This window comes from Castor canadensis, chromosome 9 (genome assembly GCF_047511655.1).
Source record: "Castor canadensis chromosome 9, mCasCan1.hap1v2, whole genome shotgun sequence".
NCBI classification, from domain to species: domain Eukaryota; kingdom Metazoa; phylum Chordata; class Mammalia; order Rodentia; family Castoridae; genus Castor; species Castor canadensis.
Window position 1 is genome coordinate 41,424,323 of NC_133394.1, and position 21,275 is coordinate 41,445,597.

General features: G+C 45.7%; 1 protein-coding gene across 5 annotated transcripts in view; it reads right to left on the reverse strand.

Annotated features, from left to right (window-relative positions):
• Window positions 1-11,656, reverse strand: part of Lef1 (lymphoid enhancer binding factor 1) — a 118,610-nt gene extending 106,954 nt beyond the window's left edge. For 2 of the 5 annotated variants that reach the window (XM_074041505.1, XM_074041503.1), the window contains exons 1-3: window positions 10,076-11,654; window positions 7,689-7,755; window positions 6,276-6,409 (exon numbers count right to left, since the gene is read on the reverse strand). In XM_074041505.1, the coding sequence (XP_073897606.1) occupies window positions 6,276-6,409; window positions 7,689-7,755; window positions 10,076-10,288 (414 nt within the window). In that variant the 5' untranslated portion in view covers window positions 10,289-11,654. Of the gene's footprint in view, window positions 1-6,275; window positions 6,410-7,688; window positions 7,756-10,075 lie in introns of all 5 variants that reach the window. The other 3 variants (XM_074041506.1, XM_074041507.1, XM_074041504.1) reach the window with 3 other exon arrangements.
• Window positions 11,657-21,275: the final 9,619 nt, after the last annotated feature.

The window sequence follows — 21,275 nt, forward strand, 5'->3', positions numbered from 1 at the left end:
TTTTTGTTACAAAGTTTTCAGAATTAGAAAAAAATAAAAGGAATTATAAATATCTTAGTAGACCAGACTTAAAATTTTTGTCTTGATGACTGTTTCATTCAGAAGCTGACAATAATAAAAGAAAATTGAAACTGCCTTGGAGTCACTCCTCTTTTACTTCACAGAATGTCCCTATATCTGCCCCTTCACTCAGTCTTTCTCTATATTGAGTAGAGGAGCACCAGGCATATGTGTTAAAAGGACCCTAACATCATCATCATCACAGCAGTAAATTACTGTGGTGAAGATTAAATTTGATCTTCAAAAACTGTCATCACGCTCTGTCTAGGATTATTTGTGGGTACAGGTAGACACAAAGATCAATAACCTAGTTTTTAAAAGACTCTATTGCCCCTTGTTAGCTGCAAAATAAAACACATTTCTAGACCTTCTGTGATGCAAGGTCTCTGCCTGCCATATTTCTCCCATGAATGTGGAAATGGGAGAGGCCACCAAAGCTTTCTCCTGTTCTCTATTGCCCTTGAAATTTTCCCCATACACATGGAAGGCATTGAGTACCATCCCCCAGTGAGCTTGGCAAGTGATCTACATATAGCAAGCTGACAATTTCAGTGGGTTCAGGTTTAGATAGACTTTATAATCCTCTACACAGTTTCTGAGAATAGTCCACAAATAGTCCTCACTCTTCACCCTCATCTAACCCTTGGTCTTTCTTGTTGCTCTCTAAGTCACTTTCAGGCTTTGATAAAGATTTGGCTATCAATTCCTAGATTGTGACTTCATAAAAAAACACAGTATTTGAAAAGCGATCATGAACCATATATATGATATATACATAGCATATTTACATATCACTATATTGCCCAGGTTAGTCCTGAACTCCTGGGTTCAAACACTCTTCCTGCCTAAGCCTCCCAAGTAGCTAAGATTACAGGTTTGTGCCATCACCCCTGGCTCTTAAAATTTTTTTTAATTATTTAAATAAAGCCCAATGGCTGCCTCTTCTAAATAAGTAAAGACTTGTTGGTACAGCACAAAGCAGCACTGACTCTTGACAAGTCTATTTGTAGCTTGCTACAGATAGGCTCAGCTTGGCACAGTCACTTAAGCGATGACTTTAAAAAGGGTAAGTTTTAAACGAACATCCCCTTCTAAAAAACTTCAGTCCTATGACAACAGCACCTGCGACCTGGTGAGCTCTACTCTTACCCGTACATGAGATACAAGTGCTTTTCTGCTGGCTGTAGACAGCACTGGCCTATGTTATCTTTAAACCTCAGGCCTTTCCCCAAATCAAAGGGAAAACAGTTTGATAACATTTCAATCATGTCTATAATACACCAATGAAGAACAACAAAAGGAATCAGAAGGGCTGGAGGAGTGACTCAAGTGGTAGAGCTCTAGCAAGTGTACCAGTACCACCACAAAAAAAAGGAAAAAAGAAAAATCCTCTAAAAAGAGTCAGAGAAGAATGGAGTGATCTGATTGCTCAGAAAATTTTCGAACACATAAATCTAAAGCAGTTCCACCTAAAGAACAGAATTAATTAAAAAAAAAAAAAAACTCTACAGCTGCAAAATGTTCTCAGTTGGCATTGGGGAAAACACTTATGAGACTATACATTCAAGTCCAGGTGGACCTATTTGTGAGGGCCTATCTCTGTTCTGTTAAATCACACAAAAGTACTTGGCCAAGGTTAAGACTGGATCAGAACAATGGGACTGATGAAAGCAAATCTCAGACCTGGATAGGGACTGGAGGAGTATTTCAAAAGCAGATCTTTTGCTCAATGGTCTTGTTTTAGTGGAGTTACTGAATATCTTTTGGGTTTTTCTCATGTCTTTATGGATGAACAACTAGGACTGTTTTTGATTAAACTCCTAGGGTCATTTAAAAAAACACATCTGAGTAAAATCAATCACATATATGTATTATTAGCTCCTGAAGGGATCACATGGAATATGATTCCTTGGGACACTTGAATGAGCCAACTATTGGTCATAAGATATCCAAGGTAGCTGAAGGATGAATGGCAACTGCTCCCAGTTCTTCCAACACTGACCCTTTCCCAACTTTGTTGCAGCAAAATTAGGAAGGGATCAAACAGAAGAGTTGGGGGCTCTGAGGAATTTCCCCATGCATTCTCCTGACATCCACACACAAATGTGACATGTAGAATCTAGTTTCAAAAACCTATACTTGTAATAAAGGGGGAAACTTCAAACACACCCAGCTCCAGAAAGTAAACTGAAATTAGAAAATTAAAAGCAATTTATCAACAAGTCAAATTACGCAGGTCCTTGCAGTAAAGCAAAAGAGTTTCAGCCTTTAAAATCTTCCTTGAAAGATAACCCACAGTCTCTCAACCCTTGAGCTGTTATTTCTATGACAGACTTCAGAGCTGTGCAACACTGGAAAGTATCCTTTGGCATTGAGATGCTCACTGATTAGGCAAGTCCACCTTAGCTCCTTAATTCCAGATGTGAACAACGACAATATCAAATCTTAGCTGCTTGTAAATAGATGCAAATGTGGGGATGGGGGTAAAAGGAAGTTATAATAGGTACAGTTGTTAATCAGAAATTGAAATGTTAATTCCCTCATGGTAAAAGTCATACCACAGAATTGAGTAATTCTCAGTAACTAAAAATGAGTGCCTATAATATTTTTGGAGCGGTTTCTACTTAATAAAATATTTAAAGACAGCTGAAAGGAGAACACAAACATCTTCCTTCATCTACCTGAAAATTCACTTTCAGAAAGATCACAGAGAACCAGAAACAATGAAAGCTTGAAGCACTGCCTGGACTGGGGTGCTGCTGTGGTTTTGGGGGACTGAGCAGCTTCCTGCGCTGCCTGCTGCTCCTCCCTCCCTAGGCATCAGAAGAGAAATGCAAGGTTTCTCTTCTAAGGTGTTAAGTATTTGGGCTGCATGAGGAGAAAATGGAAGTTTGACACCTAAGGTAGCCACAAGGCCTTTGACCAATGGGAACTCTGACGATGTTGGAGCCAGCCAAGCCCACTGTTCACAGGGTGTTCAGGCACACAAGCTTGGAATGGAAAGAGCAATTTTTTTCTCTTAATACTCTACCAGTGGCCTACAGGGATTTTCATAAATAAGATTCAGAGAAAGAAAGGTTTGGGAGTGTGCTTTAATAAACTCTCTAAGGTCCTGGCTCTAAAATATTTAACAGGCATCTTCTTCTTACTCTCTGTGCGGAAGACCAAGTCTAGCCAAGGTTTCTTGTGCCTTAAGAACTCACACTGACATTGAGTGTATTGTCACAGGTACTTCCTCCTGAAGCTCAATTTATCTGAACTAGGAATGCTTATTTAACACGGGTTGGAGGAGACCCATTCATAAGATTTCTGGTGTAGACACTCACAACCCTAAAAACTCCAGTTCTACAAGGAGGTAATTTGCAATTAAAGTTTCCCTGCAGAAGGTAAAGGATCGGTGGATAAAGGTTTACCTATGGTAATTAGTCCATAGGTAAAACCTGTGCGATCATGCATAGGCCAGTATTGTCTAAAAAAAAAAAAACAAGCAAATCATATAGAATTGTTACACTGAGACTCCAGCAGAAGCATTTCTATGTGTGCCAGGCAGCCATAGCTGGAATTCTCAGGGTGACTTAAGTCACATACAAACAGAAGACTCTATGCAGAGAAGGGTCTTCAGGTCCCTCCCCACCCCTAGTTGTTTCTCCCTGAAACACTTTTGGGCAGCAGATGCAAAAAACAAACAAGTGTTTGTAATGCAAATTCAAGTCACTGGGATGCCACAGGGATGCTCTCACCCTAAATCCAAACACAAATGGTCATCCTGCTCCATCCTGCTCCCAACACCCTCCAAGAAAGTCTATCATTGTGGATGTCAGTGACACAAACACTCAGTCCTGCTGAGGACAGAATTAAAGAGCAAGGAGGCACAAGTGTGGTTAGGGGTGAAGAAGACAGGCTGCCTTCCGGTTAAAGGTGTTTTTGATCTCAGGCACATTAAAAACAGCTGTTAGGTGTTAAAAACCAAAGATTGTAACTCACTTCAGTTGGATCCTAAAAAAAAGAAAAAGAGAAAAATTGACACAGCCTTGTGGTTACAACTGAAAAGCTGGAATGGTGCAAACTGCAGACTATCTCAAGAAAACTGTGCCTAAAATAAATACATTGTAATATGTAAAAGAGTAAAGCAAAGCATCAGATAACAGGGCAAAGTTTCCTGGTCACACCCCTCTCCTCCACTCCTGCCTGACATTTATCCTGCCCACAAATCTTTCCCAAGCAATGAATGACTGGTTCACTAACCTCAAAATTTTCATACACACACTAACAATAAATACCTTCCATTCTAACAAAATTTCAAAATGAGGGTACATTGGAGATCAGAAGAGGCTGTAGGAAATAAGGCAGAACGCTAGCTTTAAAAAGAAGGGAAGCCCTACCTTCAACATTCCTGGGGTTATTTATAAATACCAACACCAATTCTATTAACTTTTCAAAAAATTACTGCTTGAAAAAAGTAGCTGATCCAAGGAATAAATCCACAAATAACACTGTGCGTACCGCTAAAACATTTCAGATTTCAGTGGCAACTTTTTATTACTACCAAGACTATAATTTGATTTAGAAAGATTATTTATTGTCTTAAAAAGCCCTTCAATAGAAAACTCCAATTATCTAAAGTGTATTCTCTCTCCCTTCTAAAAACGATTTAAAAAACCCTACCCAACTATAAAAGAAATATCTGACATATTTGCATATCTAGTTCAACAAAGTCTTCAGAACACTTATTTAGGGTAGTCTCTAAATAACGAACTATATTTGCTTTTATTAATTCACTCACTTTTTAGGTAGAAGATTCATATGTACACACAGACTATTAAATATCAAATACCTGAAAAATCTTTTTAAGTATGAGATAGTTTCTAACTGTGACAGGCATCACAAGAGCTCCAAGATCTGCATTTTAGCAGCTCTATAAAAATGAGAAAATTCTCATTCCCTACCTGAGAGGTCAAATATCCTTTTGAAATTTATGGTAAAATAATTACAATAATTTCTAGATCACAGTTCCCACACAGAGAGATATTTTCATATACCCATCATTTCAATAATTGAGGGCCACAAATCATCAAGATAACCACAAACACTCCTGTTGATTACTATTCTTTACCAGTCATTCCTCTCTGCTACTTTGGTGAACCTTCTCACTCTCAGATTAGGTTCACTGAGGCATTAATGACACTACTTTTCTCCAGATGTTTGTGACTGATTATTTTTCCAGTTTGTAGAAGCAATGGAAAGAGATGACAGGTTCCATTTAATCGATTATAGATTCAGTACCCAAGAGTTAGTGAGGCTGACTGAGACCCTCAAGCCCCAAGACTCAGACATATGTGTTCTTCACTGGGGGCTGGGTGGTGGAGGGACAGTGGGGCTGGAGAGAAAGTAAATATATTGATGGATCAGGGAAAAATCCATCTCACTGCTGGAGGGAAGATTCTCCATCAGCACATTCACATTCATATTGCACAAGATGCTTTCTCACTACATAAAAACTTCTCAAGAGAAAAGCAACAGCATAAAATGACAAATGTGAACCTCATCATGATATTATGCACCTGCATGATCTGGTTGGAATGCCACTGCACTTTTAGAGCTTCACAAGTTAGCTGAACCACAAAATTAAAAAAGGGATGACTTTCGTTAAGTTATTTTCAAGCAAAAATTTCTCCAACAATTGACAGTGAAGTAAAAATAAGCTCATCCTCCCTTCATCCTAAAAACAATAGCTAATACAATAAAACACACTTTTAAAAGCCAGAGAAACAATTTAAATGTTCACTTTTACACGAGCCTGAACAGTTCTGAGTTCAGATAGCTTACGGGTGTTAGAAGCTATCTGGTCTTTAGTTAACTGAGAGACCAAGTCCATGGTTTTCTTTTGTTTGTTTGTTTTTTCTGTCCTCAGCATAAAAAGCATAGTACATATAAAATCATGGATTTGTTGTTGACTTAGCTTCATTTGATTGCATGACTTGTGATCCCGTTATTTATTAATATTAGCCAATAAGCCAACAACTAAAATTCCAAATGCGAGCCTTCAAAGATAGCACTGTTTTAAGATGATCATTCCTATACCAACTCTTATTTAGCAATGATTGGTCATATATAATGAAAGCTTTTCCAATGTGCTTGAAAAAACATGCATTCTGCCAAAATACAAATTAATTTGCACTTCTAAAAATAATTTGCAACATCAGCATGTTACTCACTGTTCTCGGGATGGGTGGAGAAAGGGATCCATTTGACATGTATGGGTCGTTATTCATGTTTGGCATCATAATATAGCCAGAATAACTGGAGTAGGAAGGTCCCTTGTTGTACAGGCCTCCATCTGGATGCTTTCCTGAGAATCCAAACAACAATCAATGATGTGTTGACCTCCCTTTTATAACACTGTGTTTTTCCTCAGAAAACTGTAGAGTTCTAAGACAAATCAGACTTTACATAAGAGATTTGTTTATAAAATACTGTAACTGGATTATTATGCTCTATTTTAGATTGACAGTATTTATTCTCTTAAATGGCTTAGAGCAAACCAGATGTTTAAAAAAAAAAAAAACATGTGGTTCAATTTACTTCTACTACTGGCTTATGTTTTTACAAAAATAAGTGTTAGGCATCTAACTTAATTTGTTCTAATACTAACAAAGTGGACTAAGAAATACAGGAACGTGAGGGAACACACACAAACCTACAACTGTAATACAAATAAATCAGGCCATCTTTCTATACACACGCATTTATTTATAGAGTGTTTCACGTTTTAGGCAGGCTCAAAAAATTCTACCTATCCTTCTGCATTTCTAGAAAATGTCTAGATTTTACTAGGGGAGAGAATTGTATCTATTATGTGGGCAACTATTCAAATCTGTAAAGGATCAACCATGGAAGACTTAATGTTATGTGGTGCACTTACATCATTCTGTCAAAGAAGTCTGTGTGTGCTGCGTTTACATAGCTTTCTCTTTAATCTGTGCGACCACTCTGTCACTGAGACAGAAGCCTAAGGTATAGGTTCTCAGGCCTTCTCCTGGTTGACATGCTGTATGCATAAACACACTTCATCCTGGTCAGGCCAATGGTTAAATAATTAAAAGAGACCAGAAACGCAGGCTGGTTGACAAGTGAGCCCTACTGATTGTCTGATTCAAATCACAAGGAGCTCGCCTTTAAAAAATACATAGATTTTAAAGTTTTTTTTAGCATAGTTCCTAATCATAACTTCCACATTTTATAAGCTGGATTGTTTTACTAGGCCATATTCAGTATGTTCTTTCACTGCCTGCCTTCTCACGGTAACAAGAAACCAGCAAGAGCGATTTTGAAAATGAAAATCCATTCAAAACTCTTCTTGTTGAAAAAGAACTCATTATAAACATTCCCTCTTCTCCAAAAGTCTGGAAGCCAACTGAAATCCAAAGGCCTCTAACTCATTCAAAACAGTTTTAAAATGAAGTAACACATGCCGGAGAGCTGGGTTTCTTTCCTATTTTATTAAAAGAGTGGGCATAGTCTTAGATCTGACGCTGGCCTCCTGAGCTCCAAGACAGCAAAACAAGCCTACAGAGCAAATTACACATGCCCTGTGATAACCCGGGAGAAGTAGAACTGAAGGGTCTTACCATCATCGGGGTGTTCTCTGGCCTTGTCGTGGTAGGACTCCTGAGAGGTCTGTGCTTGTCTGGCCACCTAACAACGTGAATCCCCGCCCCCAAAAGAAAGAAGATCACCTTAGAGTTTATGACAATAATGATAACTGGGTCTGCTGGTAACTCAAAGGAAGAGGTCTGGGGGGCAATCCAATCTATCCATTGCATTCACCTAAGGATAGGCTAGGGTTGAATATGGGGCATCTTTTCACTTTGAATATGTATTTTGAGTGCTTATTAACTACTCAGAACCAAAAAGTAAGGCCGACAACAAAAATGTAGTAAATTTGGCAATAACCACATGCTGTTCCAACTGCTGTTTCCCAAAACCTACGGAAACCACCTGGGTGTCCAAATTGATAAGGAGCAATAAGAGGGTTGATAGTTTGACAGCCTCTTCAACCACTGATCAATTAGCTCTGAGTAAAAGCCAGCTGAAATATTATTTTGCAAGTGAAAATGCATTTTAAATATCCACAAGCCAACCACTCAGATGGAGTCTTCAGGAAATTGTCCCAAAAGCAGTCCCAGCTGGAGCTCCACTCCTGGCTTACAAACCAACCTGCTATGGCTGGGTGAGTGAAGGTTTACAGAAAAGTAAAAGCCTTCTGTGGTTAAAGAGAGGAAAAATTGAGAGTGGAGTTGTAGACATCTAACAGTCCAGTTAATACCAGCGTTGGTAACCACCATCCAACCCGACTCAACCACGTGCAAATCAGTGGTATCACCCTTCACCATCTTCCTTGGGTGTGCTGATGCCCATCTACCACCAGGGCAATATTAACAGAACCCTAACACCTGTGAACCTCACTTTCCAATGCAATGCCTTCTCTCCAGACCAAAAGAAAAAAGAAAAAAAAAAGTGTAGAAAACGTGAAGTGGGTGGTAAATATATTTACCCAACTGAGGAAGGAGCTGAAAGAGGTAAGACTCTGGCCAAAAAAAAAAAATAAAAGCCTGAGCGTTTTGGACGTTATTTGGTTCCTTGGACCTGTGTCCGTTCCCCCCCCCACCCCGGAACCTCCCACCCAAATCGTTTAAGTGGGGTTGGGTGCACCCTAGTTCCCCCACCTCCATCGACTTCGAATTGGATTCTGCGGATAAAAAAACACCCTTATATTCTCCTCAGAACCCAGGCCCCCAGCCTTCCAAAAGGCGTACTCACCCCTGCCATCGGGATAGAGTGTAACTCTAAAGTGTTCTTAAACAAGTCGTTTAAAACCCAAAATGTCCCCGCCCCCAAAACCACGCGCTTTCTTTTTTGGGGCAGAAGGATGCCATTTAAGGCAAAAGGGGTACCCTCCAAGTTTCTCTGTTGGGAAAGACGTTGGTGGAATCGTTTGGGTGTCAGGACCTTTCTAGCGGATTTCCTCCGAAGGGTTTCCCACCTGCTGAACAAGAGTGGCCAGCGGGGTGTCGTATATCAGGGTCGTGTCCCCGCTCCCCATCTGAAGCGCTGGCGCGGCCTGAAATAGCCGTCCCGCGCGGCCGGGCTCGCGGCTTCTCGCGCCGGTACCCACGTGTCTCTATTTACTCTACTCGGGTTACCCGCACTGCGGCCCGCAGCCGGCCGGGGACCTGATCTAGCTCCTTCCACCCTCCCGGAGCGGGTCCGGCTTCCGCGCCTCTGCACCCAGGCTTGCCTTTCTTCTGCAAAGATCGCAGGCCTGATTCGGGCCCATCTAACCCCAATCAGGGTGGCTGGGTAGTTAAGTGATGGGCGGTGGAGCAGAGGCATCTGTACCCAAGACGTAGCTGGGCTCCCTGCAGCGCGCCTCCTGCGCCAGGGCTCCTGCCGCCGCAGGGATGCAGCCCCGCACGCCCCCGCAGCCCGGGCGCGCGCCCCCTCGGCAGACCGGCTCCTCGTGGCCCCCTGTTCCGTGGCGGTTGGAAGCGCCTCGCCTGCCCCCCGGCCCACGCCCGCCTCTCCTTCCTCCTGCCTCGGGCTCTGCTCATCTGAGCCTTTGGTGGTTTAACGCACTTGTGCAGACATCTACTGAGAGATAGCGGGTGCACTTTGTTTTCCGTCCCACGGGTGAACCTCTCAGGACTGTTCAGACATCCTCGCTTTAATGCATCGCGCCCCTTGGCCCGATCAAAAAGTCCCCAGACGAAACGTTGTGGGTTAAGGGCAGCATTTCCTGCCCGTAAACCAACCGTTTAGCCACCGAAGCCCTAAACTGATCCACTTGGAGTAAGTTCCCCACTAACCCCACACGCCTACCACCCTGCAACACACGCGCGGAACGTGGACTAGGGCCCGCGACCACCCCCCAGGCCCCTATCAAATGAGGGACCGCTCCCTTCCTCCTCGTGGGGACCCGCCACACCTCTTGGGGCTCAGGCCGCGGCCAGCTCACCTCGTGTCCGTTGCTGGCCGGGATGATTTCAGACTCGTTTACCAAGGAGGACTTGATGTCGGCTAAGTCGCCTTCCTCTTCGGGGTGACTGATCTCGGCGAAGATCTTCTCCTTCTGGGGATCGCCCTCGTCTTTGAAGGGAATCATCTCGTCGGTGGCACAGAGTTCCGGGTCCCCCCCGCCGCCGCCGCCTCCCCCAGAGAGTTGGGGCATCCCGACCGCTCTGTAATCTCCGCTCCGCGGTGGGAGCACCAGCGGCGACAGCAGGAAAGAGAGGGGGTTCAGTGCAGGAGGAGAAGGGAAAAGGAGAGTTGGAAGGGTGCGTGAGGGAGGACCGCGGGCGGAAGCGAGGGGGGCGAGCGTGAGGCCGGCAGCCCGAGCAGCTGCGGCGGCACCCGATCCCCGGTGGCCGCCCGCGCTTTCCCACTGCTCGGAGACCCACGCGGGCGCCCGCCCCTGAGGCCCAAGGGCGCGGGGCTGCGAGGCCGCCGCAACTGGCGCCTTCAGGGGCGTCTGTCCGCTCCGCCGCGCGCGCTAGGCTAGCCTGCCCCCGCAGGGCGGGCCACCTCGTCCCCTCCGTTGCCCGGATCTGTGCGCGGAGGACGCCGGTTCTATAGGGGACACGACACCCAGAGTGCCAAGGAGGGACCTGTGGCGCGTCGATGTGCAACCCTCTCCACCGTAGATTCCTCGGATGCTGACTTCAGTTTGTTCTCCGAGAAGGGAGAGGAGAGTTGGGCCGAAAGGCTCCGTTTGCTAGAGTAGAGGCGCAAGGAGAATCAGAAGATCATGAAAAGTCCACTTCCTGAAGGGCAAGCAAAATAAAGAGCTGGAGATGTCCGTTTTAGAGCTTATTTCCTTCCCTTTCGCTTCGGTTTTCCTTCTCGAGGAGCATTTAATCTGCCGGAGGAGGAGGAGGTGGTGGGGAGCGGAGGAGGAGGGGAAGAGAAAGAGAAGAAGTTTGCCAAGAATAAAGTTTGTGCCAACGAGCCCTGGGATCGTCGGTGGAGGGCACGGCGGGGTCTTGGGGAGTCCCAGCAGGAGCCTCGGTCCCCAATGCTTCTGCCTGGAGCTCAAGCCGACACGCACACCCACACACACACACACAGCCCGATCCGTCTTTGTTCCCGGCTCGAGTTTCTCAGCCTGGCTCGCTCGCTCTCACTCGCCGCTCTCCACGCCTCCCCTCTGTCAAAGCAAAGAGCTGCTGCGGCCCTCTGGTTTGCCGGGCCGGCGGGAGGGGGACACCCGGAGCGTGGCCGCTGGCTAGGCTCCGGGCACGTCCTGGTTCCTACGGCCCAAGAGCGCGCAGCCTGGTCCCTCCTCCGTGCCTGGCCCCGCAGGTGAGCGGCTGCGCCTCCCCGCAGCTTCTCCTCCTCCCGCGCCCGGCCGGCGCTGAAAAGCTACTCACTTGCGTCGCTTCTCCTCCCCCGCCCCTCCCCCGCCTCCTGCTCTCCTTGGCTGCCCGCTGGGGTGAGGGGGGGCGGTGGGGAGGAGGGAGTCGGCGAGAAAGAGGTGGTGATTGAAGGCTTTTATTTTTTTTTTCCCTTCCCTATTTCTTTTCCCCGAGCCTGTAGGACAAGTCCTGGTTTTGGGGTGTGTGCGTGCGTGCGTGTGTGTGTATGTGTCCGCGTGCGCGCGCTCGCCTGCAGGGGAAAATCAGGCAACCTGGAGCGGGAGGGAAAGACGCGGCGCTCCTCCGAACGCACCCAGAGCAAGCTTTGCCCGCGTGAAATTGACAAGAAACTCTGCAGCAATGGCTTAACTTCATCATCTAAGCATCTCTTCTGTTGCCCTCACCCACCCACCCACTCCTCGTCTTCTGCCAGTCTCTCCCCCACCTCCTTTCCGCCTCCCACTCTCCCTCCCTTAAGCTCAGGCAGGAGGAGGAAGATCAAAGAGACAGCCGCAGCCGCAGTGATCGACACCACGTTGATAGATGCTCTGACAGAGGGGATGAGGCAGGAATTGGGGACTGAGACAAGGAAAAGGGGGAAAATATAGCAGACATTGCTCACCTAATAAAAGGGAACAGAAACAAGAAAGACGAGGAAAAAAGAGTTGTGACTTTACTAAACATATTATCACACACAACGCTCTTTGGAGACAAGGGAAGAGAGAGCACACGCTAGCGAAATAAAATCTCTACGCTTACCGAAAAAAATAGGACGAGGAAGGAACTGACGACTGGATCTTAATTATCGTTTTTCAAACAATTTCTCTTTCATTGCGTCCTCACCACGGATGTACGGAGCGTTGCTCTAGATCTCTCGTGGATTTTCAGAGATAAACACCTCAGTGTGAAGGAACCTCGTAGAGAATGAAAAGACAACCCAAGAAGGCAGAGAGAAGGCAAAAAAGACCCTGGAGAGGGAAGCCAAAAAAGGGAGGGAGAACAGGGCCGTCTCTGGCACCCTGGACTACTCTCTGAAAGGGACCCTTGAGGATGCAAATCCGAATCCAACCTCAAAAATTCCCCAGTCTCCACCGTCTCTTTGATGCATTTTGTAAAAGGACAGGACTTTTAAGGAGATCCTTTGTGAAAGTTACAGTATAAGTGAAGCTGAAGTTTGAAAACATTTTGTCCCTTGGCTCTCAAACCCTTTCAGTTAAAAATCCAGGCAAAATTATTATACTTAATGCAGTAGCCATCTGTAAAACCTCAGAACAGTAAACAGAGGGCAGTAAGAAATGTATCTCCATCTCCCTTAAATTGAAAATAAGGAAAGCACTACAGAGTCAGACTTTGGTTCTGTGAAATAGGAATAGGAGCAAAGACCCCGCTTTTTCTGAGGGTGAAATTGCAGGCTACTGGACATTGTATAGGACTTTAAAATGTTCCAAGTCGGCGTTTAAAAGTTTGCCTACTAATAACTATTGAGGGGAGGATAGAATTCACTAGGAAGTAGTTTTAAAAACTGTATTATTTAAAGGGTTCAGTTGGCCACATAGAACATGGCCGGTAGTCACATGTAAATTTTACCTAGTAGATTTGGGTATCATTGAAGGGCTGGTAAAAGGATCGGGGGAAAAAGTAAAACATTTAAAATTTTTGAATAGCTGACAATGCTACTCCTTAAAGAAGAAAGACAAAAATAATATTCTGCTACATTGCGTAAGGCAATAACAAGAAAAAAAAAGGTTGGAAAGAATTTTTTTTTAAATTCTGATTAGTGATGGAATGCAACTCCCTTTAAGTTAGACACCAAGTGTGAGTGACTGTCCAGAAGATGTGAACATGTGCCTGTGTCAGACATTTGTCTCCCCTGTTATAAAAGGTTAAAAACAAAGTCAAAATTCCTCCTACAACTGCACCGACTTGACCCATAGGAGAACTGGAAGATGGAGCTTCATAAAAGCAGCCAGAGTAGACGGTCCTTTTCTTCCAACTCCGGAGGGGGAGGGGGCACGCAGAATGGCCAGAGGGTATTTTCTGAAAGCCTAGAAGAGATTAAATGACAATCCCACATCCCCCCTGTTTAAGTGTTGCAACTAATTCGAATTCCCATTTTCCCCTCCATGTTAATTATCTCAGCTCCCTGAGTCATTCGGAGCTCAACTCCAGGTGTCCAGAAGATTAGGAGCCTGAGAAGATGGGAATTTGAGGAACAATAACTAGTGAGAACTATTTGCTAGAAAGGCCGAGGGTAGGTGCTTGCATTTGGTATTTTGCTGTAACCTTCTTCTTTGGAAACATTGTTTCGAACGAAATCACCTAGTGCCTGGCTCCATTGGCGGGGCTGTAGCCCTCCCCGCGGTGGCTGTCTTTAGCATCCTTGCAAATGTTCTTATAGGGGGCTTTACTAAAAACCATTCGCCCGAATTTTGTCAGGAAAGGAAGTTGACATTTCCGTGTGTGTGTGTGTGTGTGTGTGTGTGTGTGTGTGTGTGTGTGTAGGGGAAGAGCAAGGGACTCCGGTAGGGCGGCTGGAGACGAAGCAACCCTGGGAAAAAGTTCCTCCCTGCCAAAAGGTTCGGTGTAGTTCCTGGCAAAAGCATTCCTGTCGCTGGGCAGTCTCTTCTATTGACATAGCAGCCGCCTCTTCGGGTGCGGCGAGTGGCTTCGCGGGTCCGGGATGCGGTGTGTGCGGCGCAGGAGCAGCCCCGCCGCCCCCTGGCCTCGGATGTGGAGGCAGGTTGTTCGTGTGAACTCGAGCGAACCACGGGAGGTTGGCTGTTGTGCGTTCAGGATGTGGGTTTCAGGGGGCGTTTTGATGTGATTGAATTCCGACCGTGAAACAATTGCTGGGGGCTGGCTGGATGGCTGTTGGTTTTTTTCCCCTCCTGGTGGCTTTGGTTGGTTGGGGTTGGGAGACAACTGATTTTCTATCAACACTTCCTTGGGCACCGCGCTGCGCTTGGGGGGCGAGGCGCCCATGCCGCTCCGGAACCAAGACCAGGCGGGGAGCGGAGACGGCCTGGCTGCCCACGGGGCGAACGGAGCCCAGCCCCCAGCAGGACAGGGGACCAGGAGAACGACCACCCCCACTCCAGAAGACCCTCCCCCTGGTGATCTGGCTGCCAAGGGGAGTCGGCCACAGACCGTCCAGTGAGTCCTTAATTACAGGGACCAGAAGCACAGGGGCCCTGGCAGCCCTCTCCGCCCCCTCGTCCTAAACCCCCGCCCGGACCCCGGGTCTTCCCTTTGTGTGGCCTGGACTCTGTCCCAGCAGCAACTTTGGTGGGATCCCAAAGGAAGGAGGTGGTGAGGGCCTACGGAAGAGGATGCTCCAAGAGAGAGAGAAGCAGGGAGAAGGGCTAGGGAGTTAAAAAACAAAACTAAAAACGAATAATGCGATTCCAGGGGCGGAACCCCGACCCCCTCGATTTCTCACCCCAGCCTCGCCAGGAGACTGTGGGCATTTGCAGTTTAACGGGCGTCGCGGGAAAGGAGGGAGAGGGGGCGAGGGAATAGCAGCCTGCGTCCCAGGGGCCCTTCCGCCTCTTCTCGCCTCCGCCTAAGACAAACAAAGTCAAACCCCCGTCCTCCGGGGAAGCAGAGCTCGTGGGACCGTGAAAATGTCGCTCCCAAATCCGGCCGCCTGCGGACGCCTGACTTCCGTCTGCAGCTCGGCGCAGACTCGCGGGGCTCCGGATCGCCAGGGGTCAGGCCCGGCCCGGGGCGCGGCCGTCTAGGGACCCGCGAGGCACAGCCACATTTCACCCCGCCATCCGTGCGTGGGATCTGCCCGAGCTCCTGTCCCCATGCTGCCCAGCGCGAGAAAGAAGCCGAGCCCAGGTGGTTGAGGACAGGAGCAAGGGGACACGCGGCGGGCGCAGAGGGGCAGAACGAGCCCCCCGCCACGCGCCCTCGTGTTTCGGATCTGCGGCGGGAACCCAGGTTCCCACCCAGAGGGGAGGGCGTCACGTCTGCGCCAGCAAAGGCCGGGATGGAGGTGGGCGCGGGGATGGATGTGCGGGGGGCGGGGGGGGGGAACCTCTTTTCCCTGCTTTCTGAAAACTTTTCTTCACTTGGCCCCGGGGGACCTGGGGACAGGGTCGAGCCAAGGCAGCCCCTTTGGCCCCCGTGGGCCGCGGGCTTGCGGGTCCGTGGTCTCCTCCACGCGCACCGGGCGGGGACGCGCTCAGAGCCCGCCCGCGCGCGCCAGCCGCGCCTTATATCGGCGGAGGGCGGCGCCTGCGCAGGGCCCCGCGCGGCGGCGCGGCCTTTGAAGTCGCGGCGGCTGCAGCTTTCATCCTTTATTTTTTCCCTCGCAGGCCCCTTTGTGTGACTAAATTTGGCAAGAATATGGATCCCAGCCAGTCTTTCCACGTGTGCTCCCAGCTCCCAGCTGAGAAGGCCAAGGGTTCTCTTCCGGGTAAGGAGACAGGGAGAAAGATCAAAGAGTTTGGGGAGCTGGATCTGAAATGTGAATTGAAAATAAAAATCAAGCCTGGACACATTCCAGTTTCTAAAGCAAAATCAATCCTCAGCAGAGCCCATCTCGCTATGGCGCTCTTTCTCTCTGCTCCCTTTTACTCGCTCTCCTCTCTCTTTTCTTTCCCGCAATCATTCTTGAGCACATGGACTAAAATAAAAAGGAACATAGGGAAACACTTAGTTTCTCCAGGTTTTGTTTGGCAGTAATTTTATTGGGGAAGCTATCTTGTTCATAATTACCGTTATGTGAAGTGAATTTCTTCAGCCGTAAATATTGTCTGATTTCAATATGCCTCGCACTTTCTTCTGCGGCCACATTTGGGAAGAGAGAGCACTGACACCGCACGCGTGCACGTATTCATTGTGCAGTCTTTTCTTCTCTTAATCACGATATGGTGATTTCTTCCACAAAAATAAGACCAGAAACTGTCAATACCGTTTTTAATCGGAGCGCTCACTATCACAGTTGATCTTCGTGATTTGAAAATATCTTGTTGCTAGACTGCCCACATCTTTTCATACACGCACCCCATCAGAAACATTTCTGTCTTTATAGTGAAAAACCTTTAGTGTCCCTCTTGAATACACTTCTTGAGTGATGTTCTGTCGTTTAGGAAGCAACCAGTATAAAGAGATGGCTTGGGAATAGTGCGATGAAGTCAGAAATCCTGGGTTGGAGGTGGACTCTGTCCTGCCCTCTCATTTCGTGGGTGACCTTAGGTAAGCCATTTAACCTCTCAGCGCCTCACTCTCCTCTTTGGAAAATGGATGTAATAGTAACCTACTATTCGGCGAGAAAATGCAGCGCACAAAGGTAAAATCCAGGGAGCTAGGACCATCCTTTAAAGGGGACCTGTTAATTGCAAGACCAACACTTCTAAAGCCGTGGGGACCCTTACTGCAGGAGCAAATGCGGATGGTGTGACACTTGGAGGTCCACTGCTGTGACCTTATCACCAAAGTCACTACAGCATTTGTTACTCCCAGAGCGAGTGTAATGAGAGGACACTCCAAAGAGAAAGGGAGTGTGCTTCCGTTCTTGTTTACCGTGGGCTCTTAATGAATTCATAAACGGATTAAAAAATGACACTAAAAAAGATATATTTTTGTGAAGTATTTGACTGACACAGCTCACAATAGCTCTGAAAACTGTGCTGGCCTGGAAGCAAGATAATGTACATATGAGGAGAAAATACTCCCAAGAACGACAAGTACCCAAGAATGGGAGTGGGAATGAAAACTGTGCAAGAGTTTTGGGGGACTGTGTAGCCCACCGCAATCAATGTTTTAGAGTAGAATGTGATTCCATGTCTCAGGCAGAGGCATCTAGAGTTTACGGGGCAGTAAAGATTATGAGTAGGGTTGAGTGTGAAGTGACAGGAGGACCACAGGTGGGGTACTTAGGGCAGTGAGTGTACTTGGTGTGTGATCCTTCCTAACCTAAGGTAACCCCACCAATGGAATCATTTCCTGGGTTCAGCCTCCCAGCATGAACATCTCAGTGTAACCTGTGTACAGAGGGATGAAAGCCAGTTGAGGAGGGTGCCTAGTGTCCCTATCTCCTTTTGCCATGGCCCAAGGCTACCCCAGTCCAGAATATCCCGAGGCACTCTCTCTTTCTGCTGCCTCCTAGTAGCCCCAGCACCCAGAAGAGACACTGTAGCAATTTTGGTTGGAGACACTATTTTTAACATACCTTTTCCTAAATGTCCCAGATTGGAAGTGGATGCCAATCAAGTTCACTGGTCAGCACCAATGTCTGCTTTCACTTTTCTTTACAAATGCAGCCTTTTTGAATTTTATTCTTAGCCAGAAGAAGAACATGACTATGACACTGAGGGTTCTCTCTCTTGTTTTTCAGGGCAATGAAGAGGCCCTGAAAATACTGAAAAAAACCAACACGCAACAAAAAAATCTGGGGTGTTCCTTAGAAGAAAATAAACTCCCTGAAGAGAGAGGCAGAAGTAAGGGATTTACTTATTTTTGTAAATCTGTTTCCTCGGTGAATATGGTAATGGAGGTGTTTCTTGAATTGTGGCAAATACACCTTATAAAATGGATGGCCTTGGTTGTCTTCTGCTTCCTGGGCTCTGTGGGCATTGGGCACCTAATTCCTGGTTTGAGGCTAGAAGCCAAAGTTACAACCTTCTTGCCCAAAGGCAACAGCAGTATCAACTGAGCCATCTGGAGACTAATGCAGAACAAGATCATTAGTGCCATTGTTTATCCCTGTACCAGCAGCACAGATTTGTGTGAATTTCAGCTACAGTGGTTGCAGCCTGCCTTTGATGTGTGTGATCTGTACATTTTAGTGCTCCAGGAGAGTGCCTGACTGACAGGATCTACATCCCATCCCCAGAAAACACATCAACACCGGCACAGCCAAGTGTGGAGGTGAACAGTTTTCCAGTGAGTTCTATCAAAGTAAATAAACCAACCTGGAGGGTTAGGATTGTACCCCCTGTTTCTCATGACATAATTTTTGGGAGTCCTTGTGATTGATTTCTATTTGTTTTCATTTGAAATTTGATAATTGCTTTAAATTCTCATTTACCTCTCAGAAGAGGCCTACCCAACGTTTGCTCTTGAGGATGCTATTTTTTTTAAAGCACTTCCATCCATTAAAAAACAGACTCATTAGGTGAAATGATCTTTAATAATATATGTGTATATTTATGCAAAACACAGCCAGTTTCTAGTTCTTTCCTTAACTCTGTTTTGAGCTACGCTTAAACTCAGAATGAACAATTGGGGGAGTGAATTCAGAAGGTTGAGAGCCAATGCAAATAGTTTAGTCTACAAAATTGTCATCTGGCTCAACTAAATGCTTTTCTTTGGCAAAAATAAAGCCAATTTTCCTTATCTGAATTTGACTTAGAGGTTCTGCAGTCCCACTCTGCCAATTATAGATCTCAAGCCCACTTCCCTTAGGTGAAATTGGCAGAAAACAAAGAACAGAGATTAATTACTATCCTAGGAAGTTAGACAGTAATTTTTGACAGCCAGTTCACATAACTGTCCAGACTCCTACATGTACTTTAAGACTTGAATGATACAGAGATATTTGGTCTTTGTTCTTCAAATACTCTGGATGATTTTTGGATTGTTTTACTTTGTGTTGCAGGAACAGAAGAGCTCACAGTGGCTGAATCAGACCTGGTTGAAGCTCCAGCTCTCCCTTGTGTTCCTGCAGTAGCCTCCTACCTAGTCTCCAGCTTCCACTCTTGCAGGGATCCATGAGAACCCCCAGCACTTCATGCTTCATACAGCAGCCTTTCACGCCATGCTTTAGCTTCCAAGAGCCTATGTTAAATAGTTTCTGACTTCTCCTTTCCAACTGTGCAGAACACATGCATGCGTGTGCACGTACACACTTGCACAGACCTCCCCCCCCCCACACACACCCTTAGTCCTTTTCTTATTACCTCAGTGCAGAAGTTCCAGTGACTATTCCCAGGGCTTACTCTCTGGCTTCTTTTAGGTTTCTGCTCAGAGGACACCTCTTCTGGGACCTTGTTATCAAAAAACCAGTCCCTACACACACATACACACACACACACACACACACACACACACAGACACACACACACCCTGCTTTCAACCCAATCCCAATTCTGGTCACTCCCTATTCTTTTATAGGCTGCCTCTTCTCGCCGTTATACTTACTTTACAGGAGGTTATACATAATTGTCACAAGTTTACCTGGCACCCAGTAGATACATGCAGTGGGTGGTACCATAATTTTGAGTATCAGCATTGCCCATAGAAGTACAACACAAGTCATGTATGGAATTTTAAAGCTAAGCAACAGATTAATTACTTTGTTAGTTTTTGCGATACTAGGGATTGAACCCAGGGCATTGTGCATGTTAGGCAAGGGCTCTACCATTTGAGACATACCTCCATCCCTTTTGTGTATATTTTGTTTCTGAGACAGGGTCTTGCTAACTTTACCCGGCCTGGTCTTGAAACTGGAGATACTCCTACTTGTGTATCCCACATAACTGGGATTACAGTTATGAGCAACCGTGTCTGTCTTAATCATAAAAATGTAGTTTATTTCTGTTGAAATCACCATAAGAAGGGAACTAAGATAGAAAGGAGAAAAATGAAGGGAATGAACCAATTTGGGTTATAATACCTATGTACATGGAAATGTCACAAGGAAACATCCTGTATAGCCATCTTAAAGAAACAAAATAGTCACTTTTTAAAACAAAACCAGAGAGCAGAAAGGCAAAAACAGGTGTTGACTGGGGGGTTGGTACCAGTGGGAGGGGGAGGATATAGGGAAAGAGTGTAGGAGGGTGAATGTGGTAGAAATATGTGCTCATGTAATGGAAAAATGAGACCTGTTGAATCTATTCCAGAAATGAGGGGAGGGGTATAAGGGGAATGATGGAGGGGGTGAATTCAACTATGATATATTGTAAGAACTTTGGCAAATGTCACCATGTATCCCCAGTACAACAAATAGTTTAAAAATACATATTAAAAATGTCATTTGTCCCACAGTTCCAAAATACAGTTGTTCCTCTGTACACATAGGAGATGGGTTCCAGGACCCCTGGTGATACCAAAGTCAAGGTTGTTCACAACCTTTGAGAAAATATCCTCTATAACATCTTCTTGTGTACTTTAAATCATCTGGAGATTACTTATAATACATAATGCAATGTAATTGTTATGTAAATAGCTGTTATATTGCTAAAGGAGAAATAAACAAAAAATGTCTGGGGGTGTTCCGTACAGACACAATTTTTTAAAAAATATTTCAATTCAGTTAGTTGAATCCCTGGATATGGAGCCCATGCTACCGAGAGCCAACTGGATGGCCATTTTAATATGCAATCATCGTAAAAAATTTTCATTTTCAAATTAAGTCTCTGAACATCCCGTGCATAGTTTACTTTAATTACAAGTTTTCAACCGATTCATCTGTATTACCTCCCATAGTGCCTTGCACAATTCCCTCAAAACAGTAGATGATCAAAGATGTATCAAAGACTATTATACTAATATGCTGTTATATACTTTTTTCCATGACTTTCAACTTCATCGGAAAGTAAAAGTAAGCCTTTGTGAACTAGCTTGAGGTTGCAATCATCATTTCACATGTGCATAATAGTGCTTTACCAATGAGAGGTGTGCACTGAACAGTTGTGTTCAGTGTGTTGCTGAATTGTTTGAGTACTTTTTTTCACATTCTAAATAACAGATTTACCATTGAACATCAGGAAATAGATAACTTGAAGATTTTTCTACATTATATATTCTAGAATAACTTTCTCTAATCCCATGAAACTGCCAGGCTCTCAA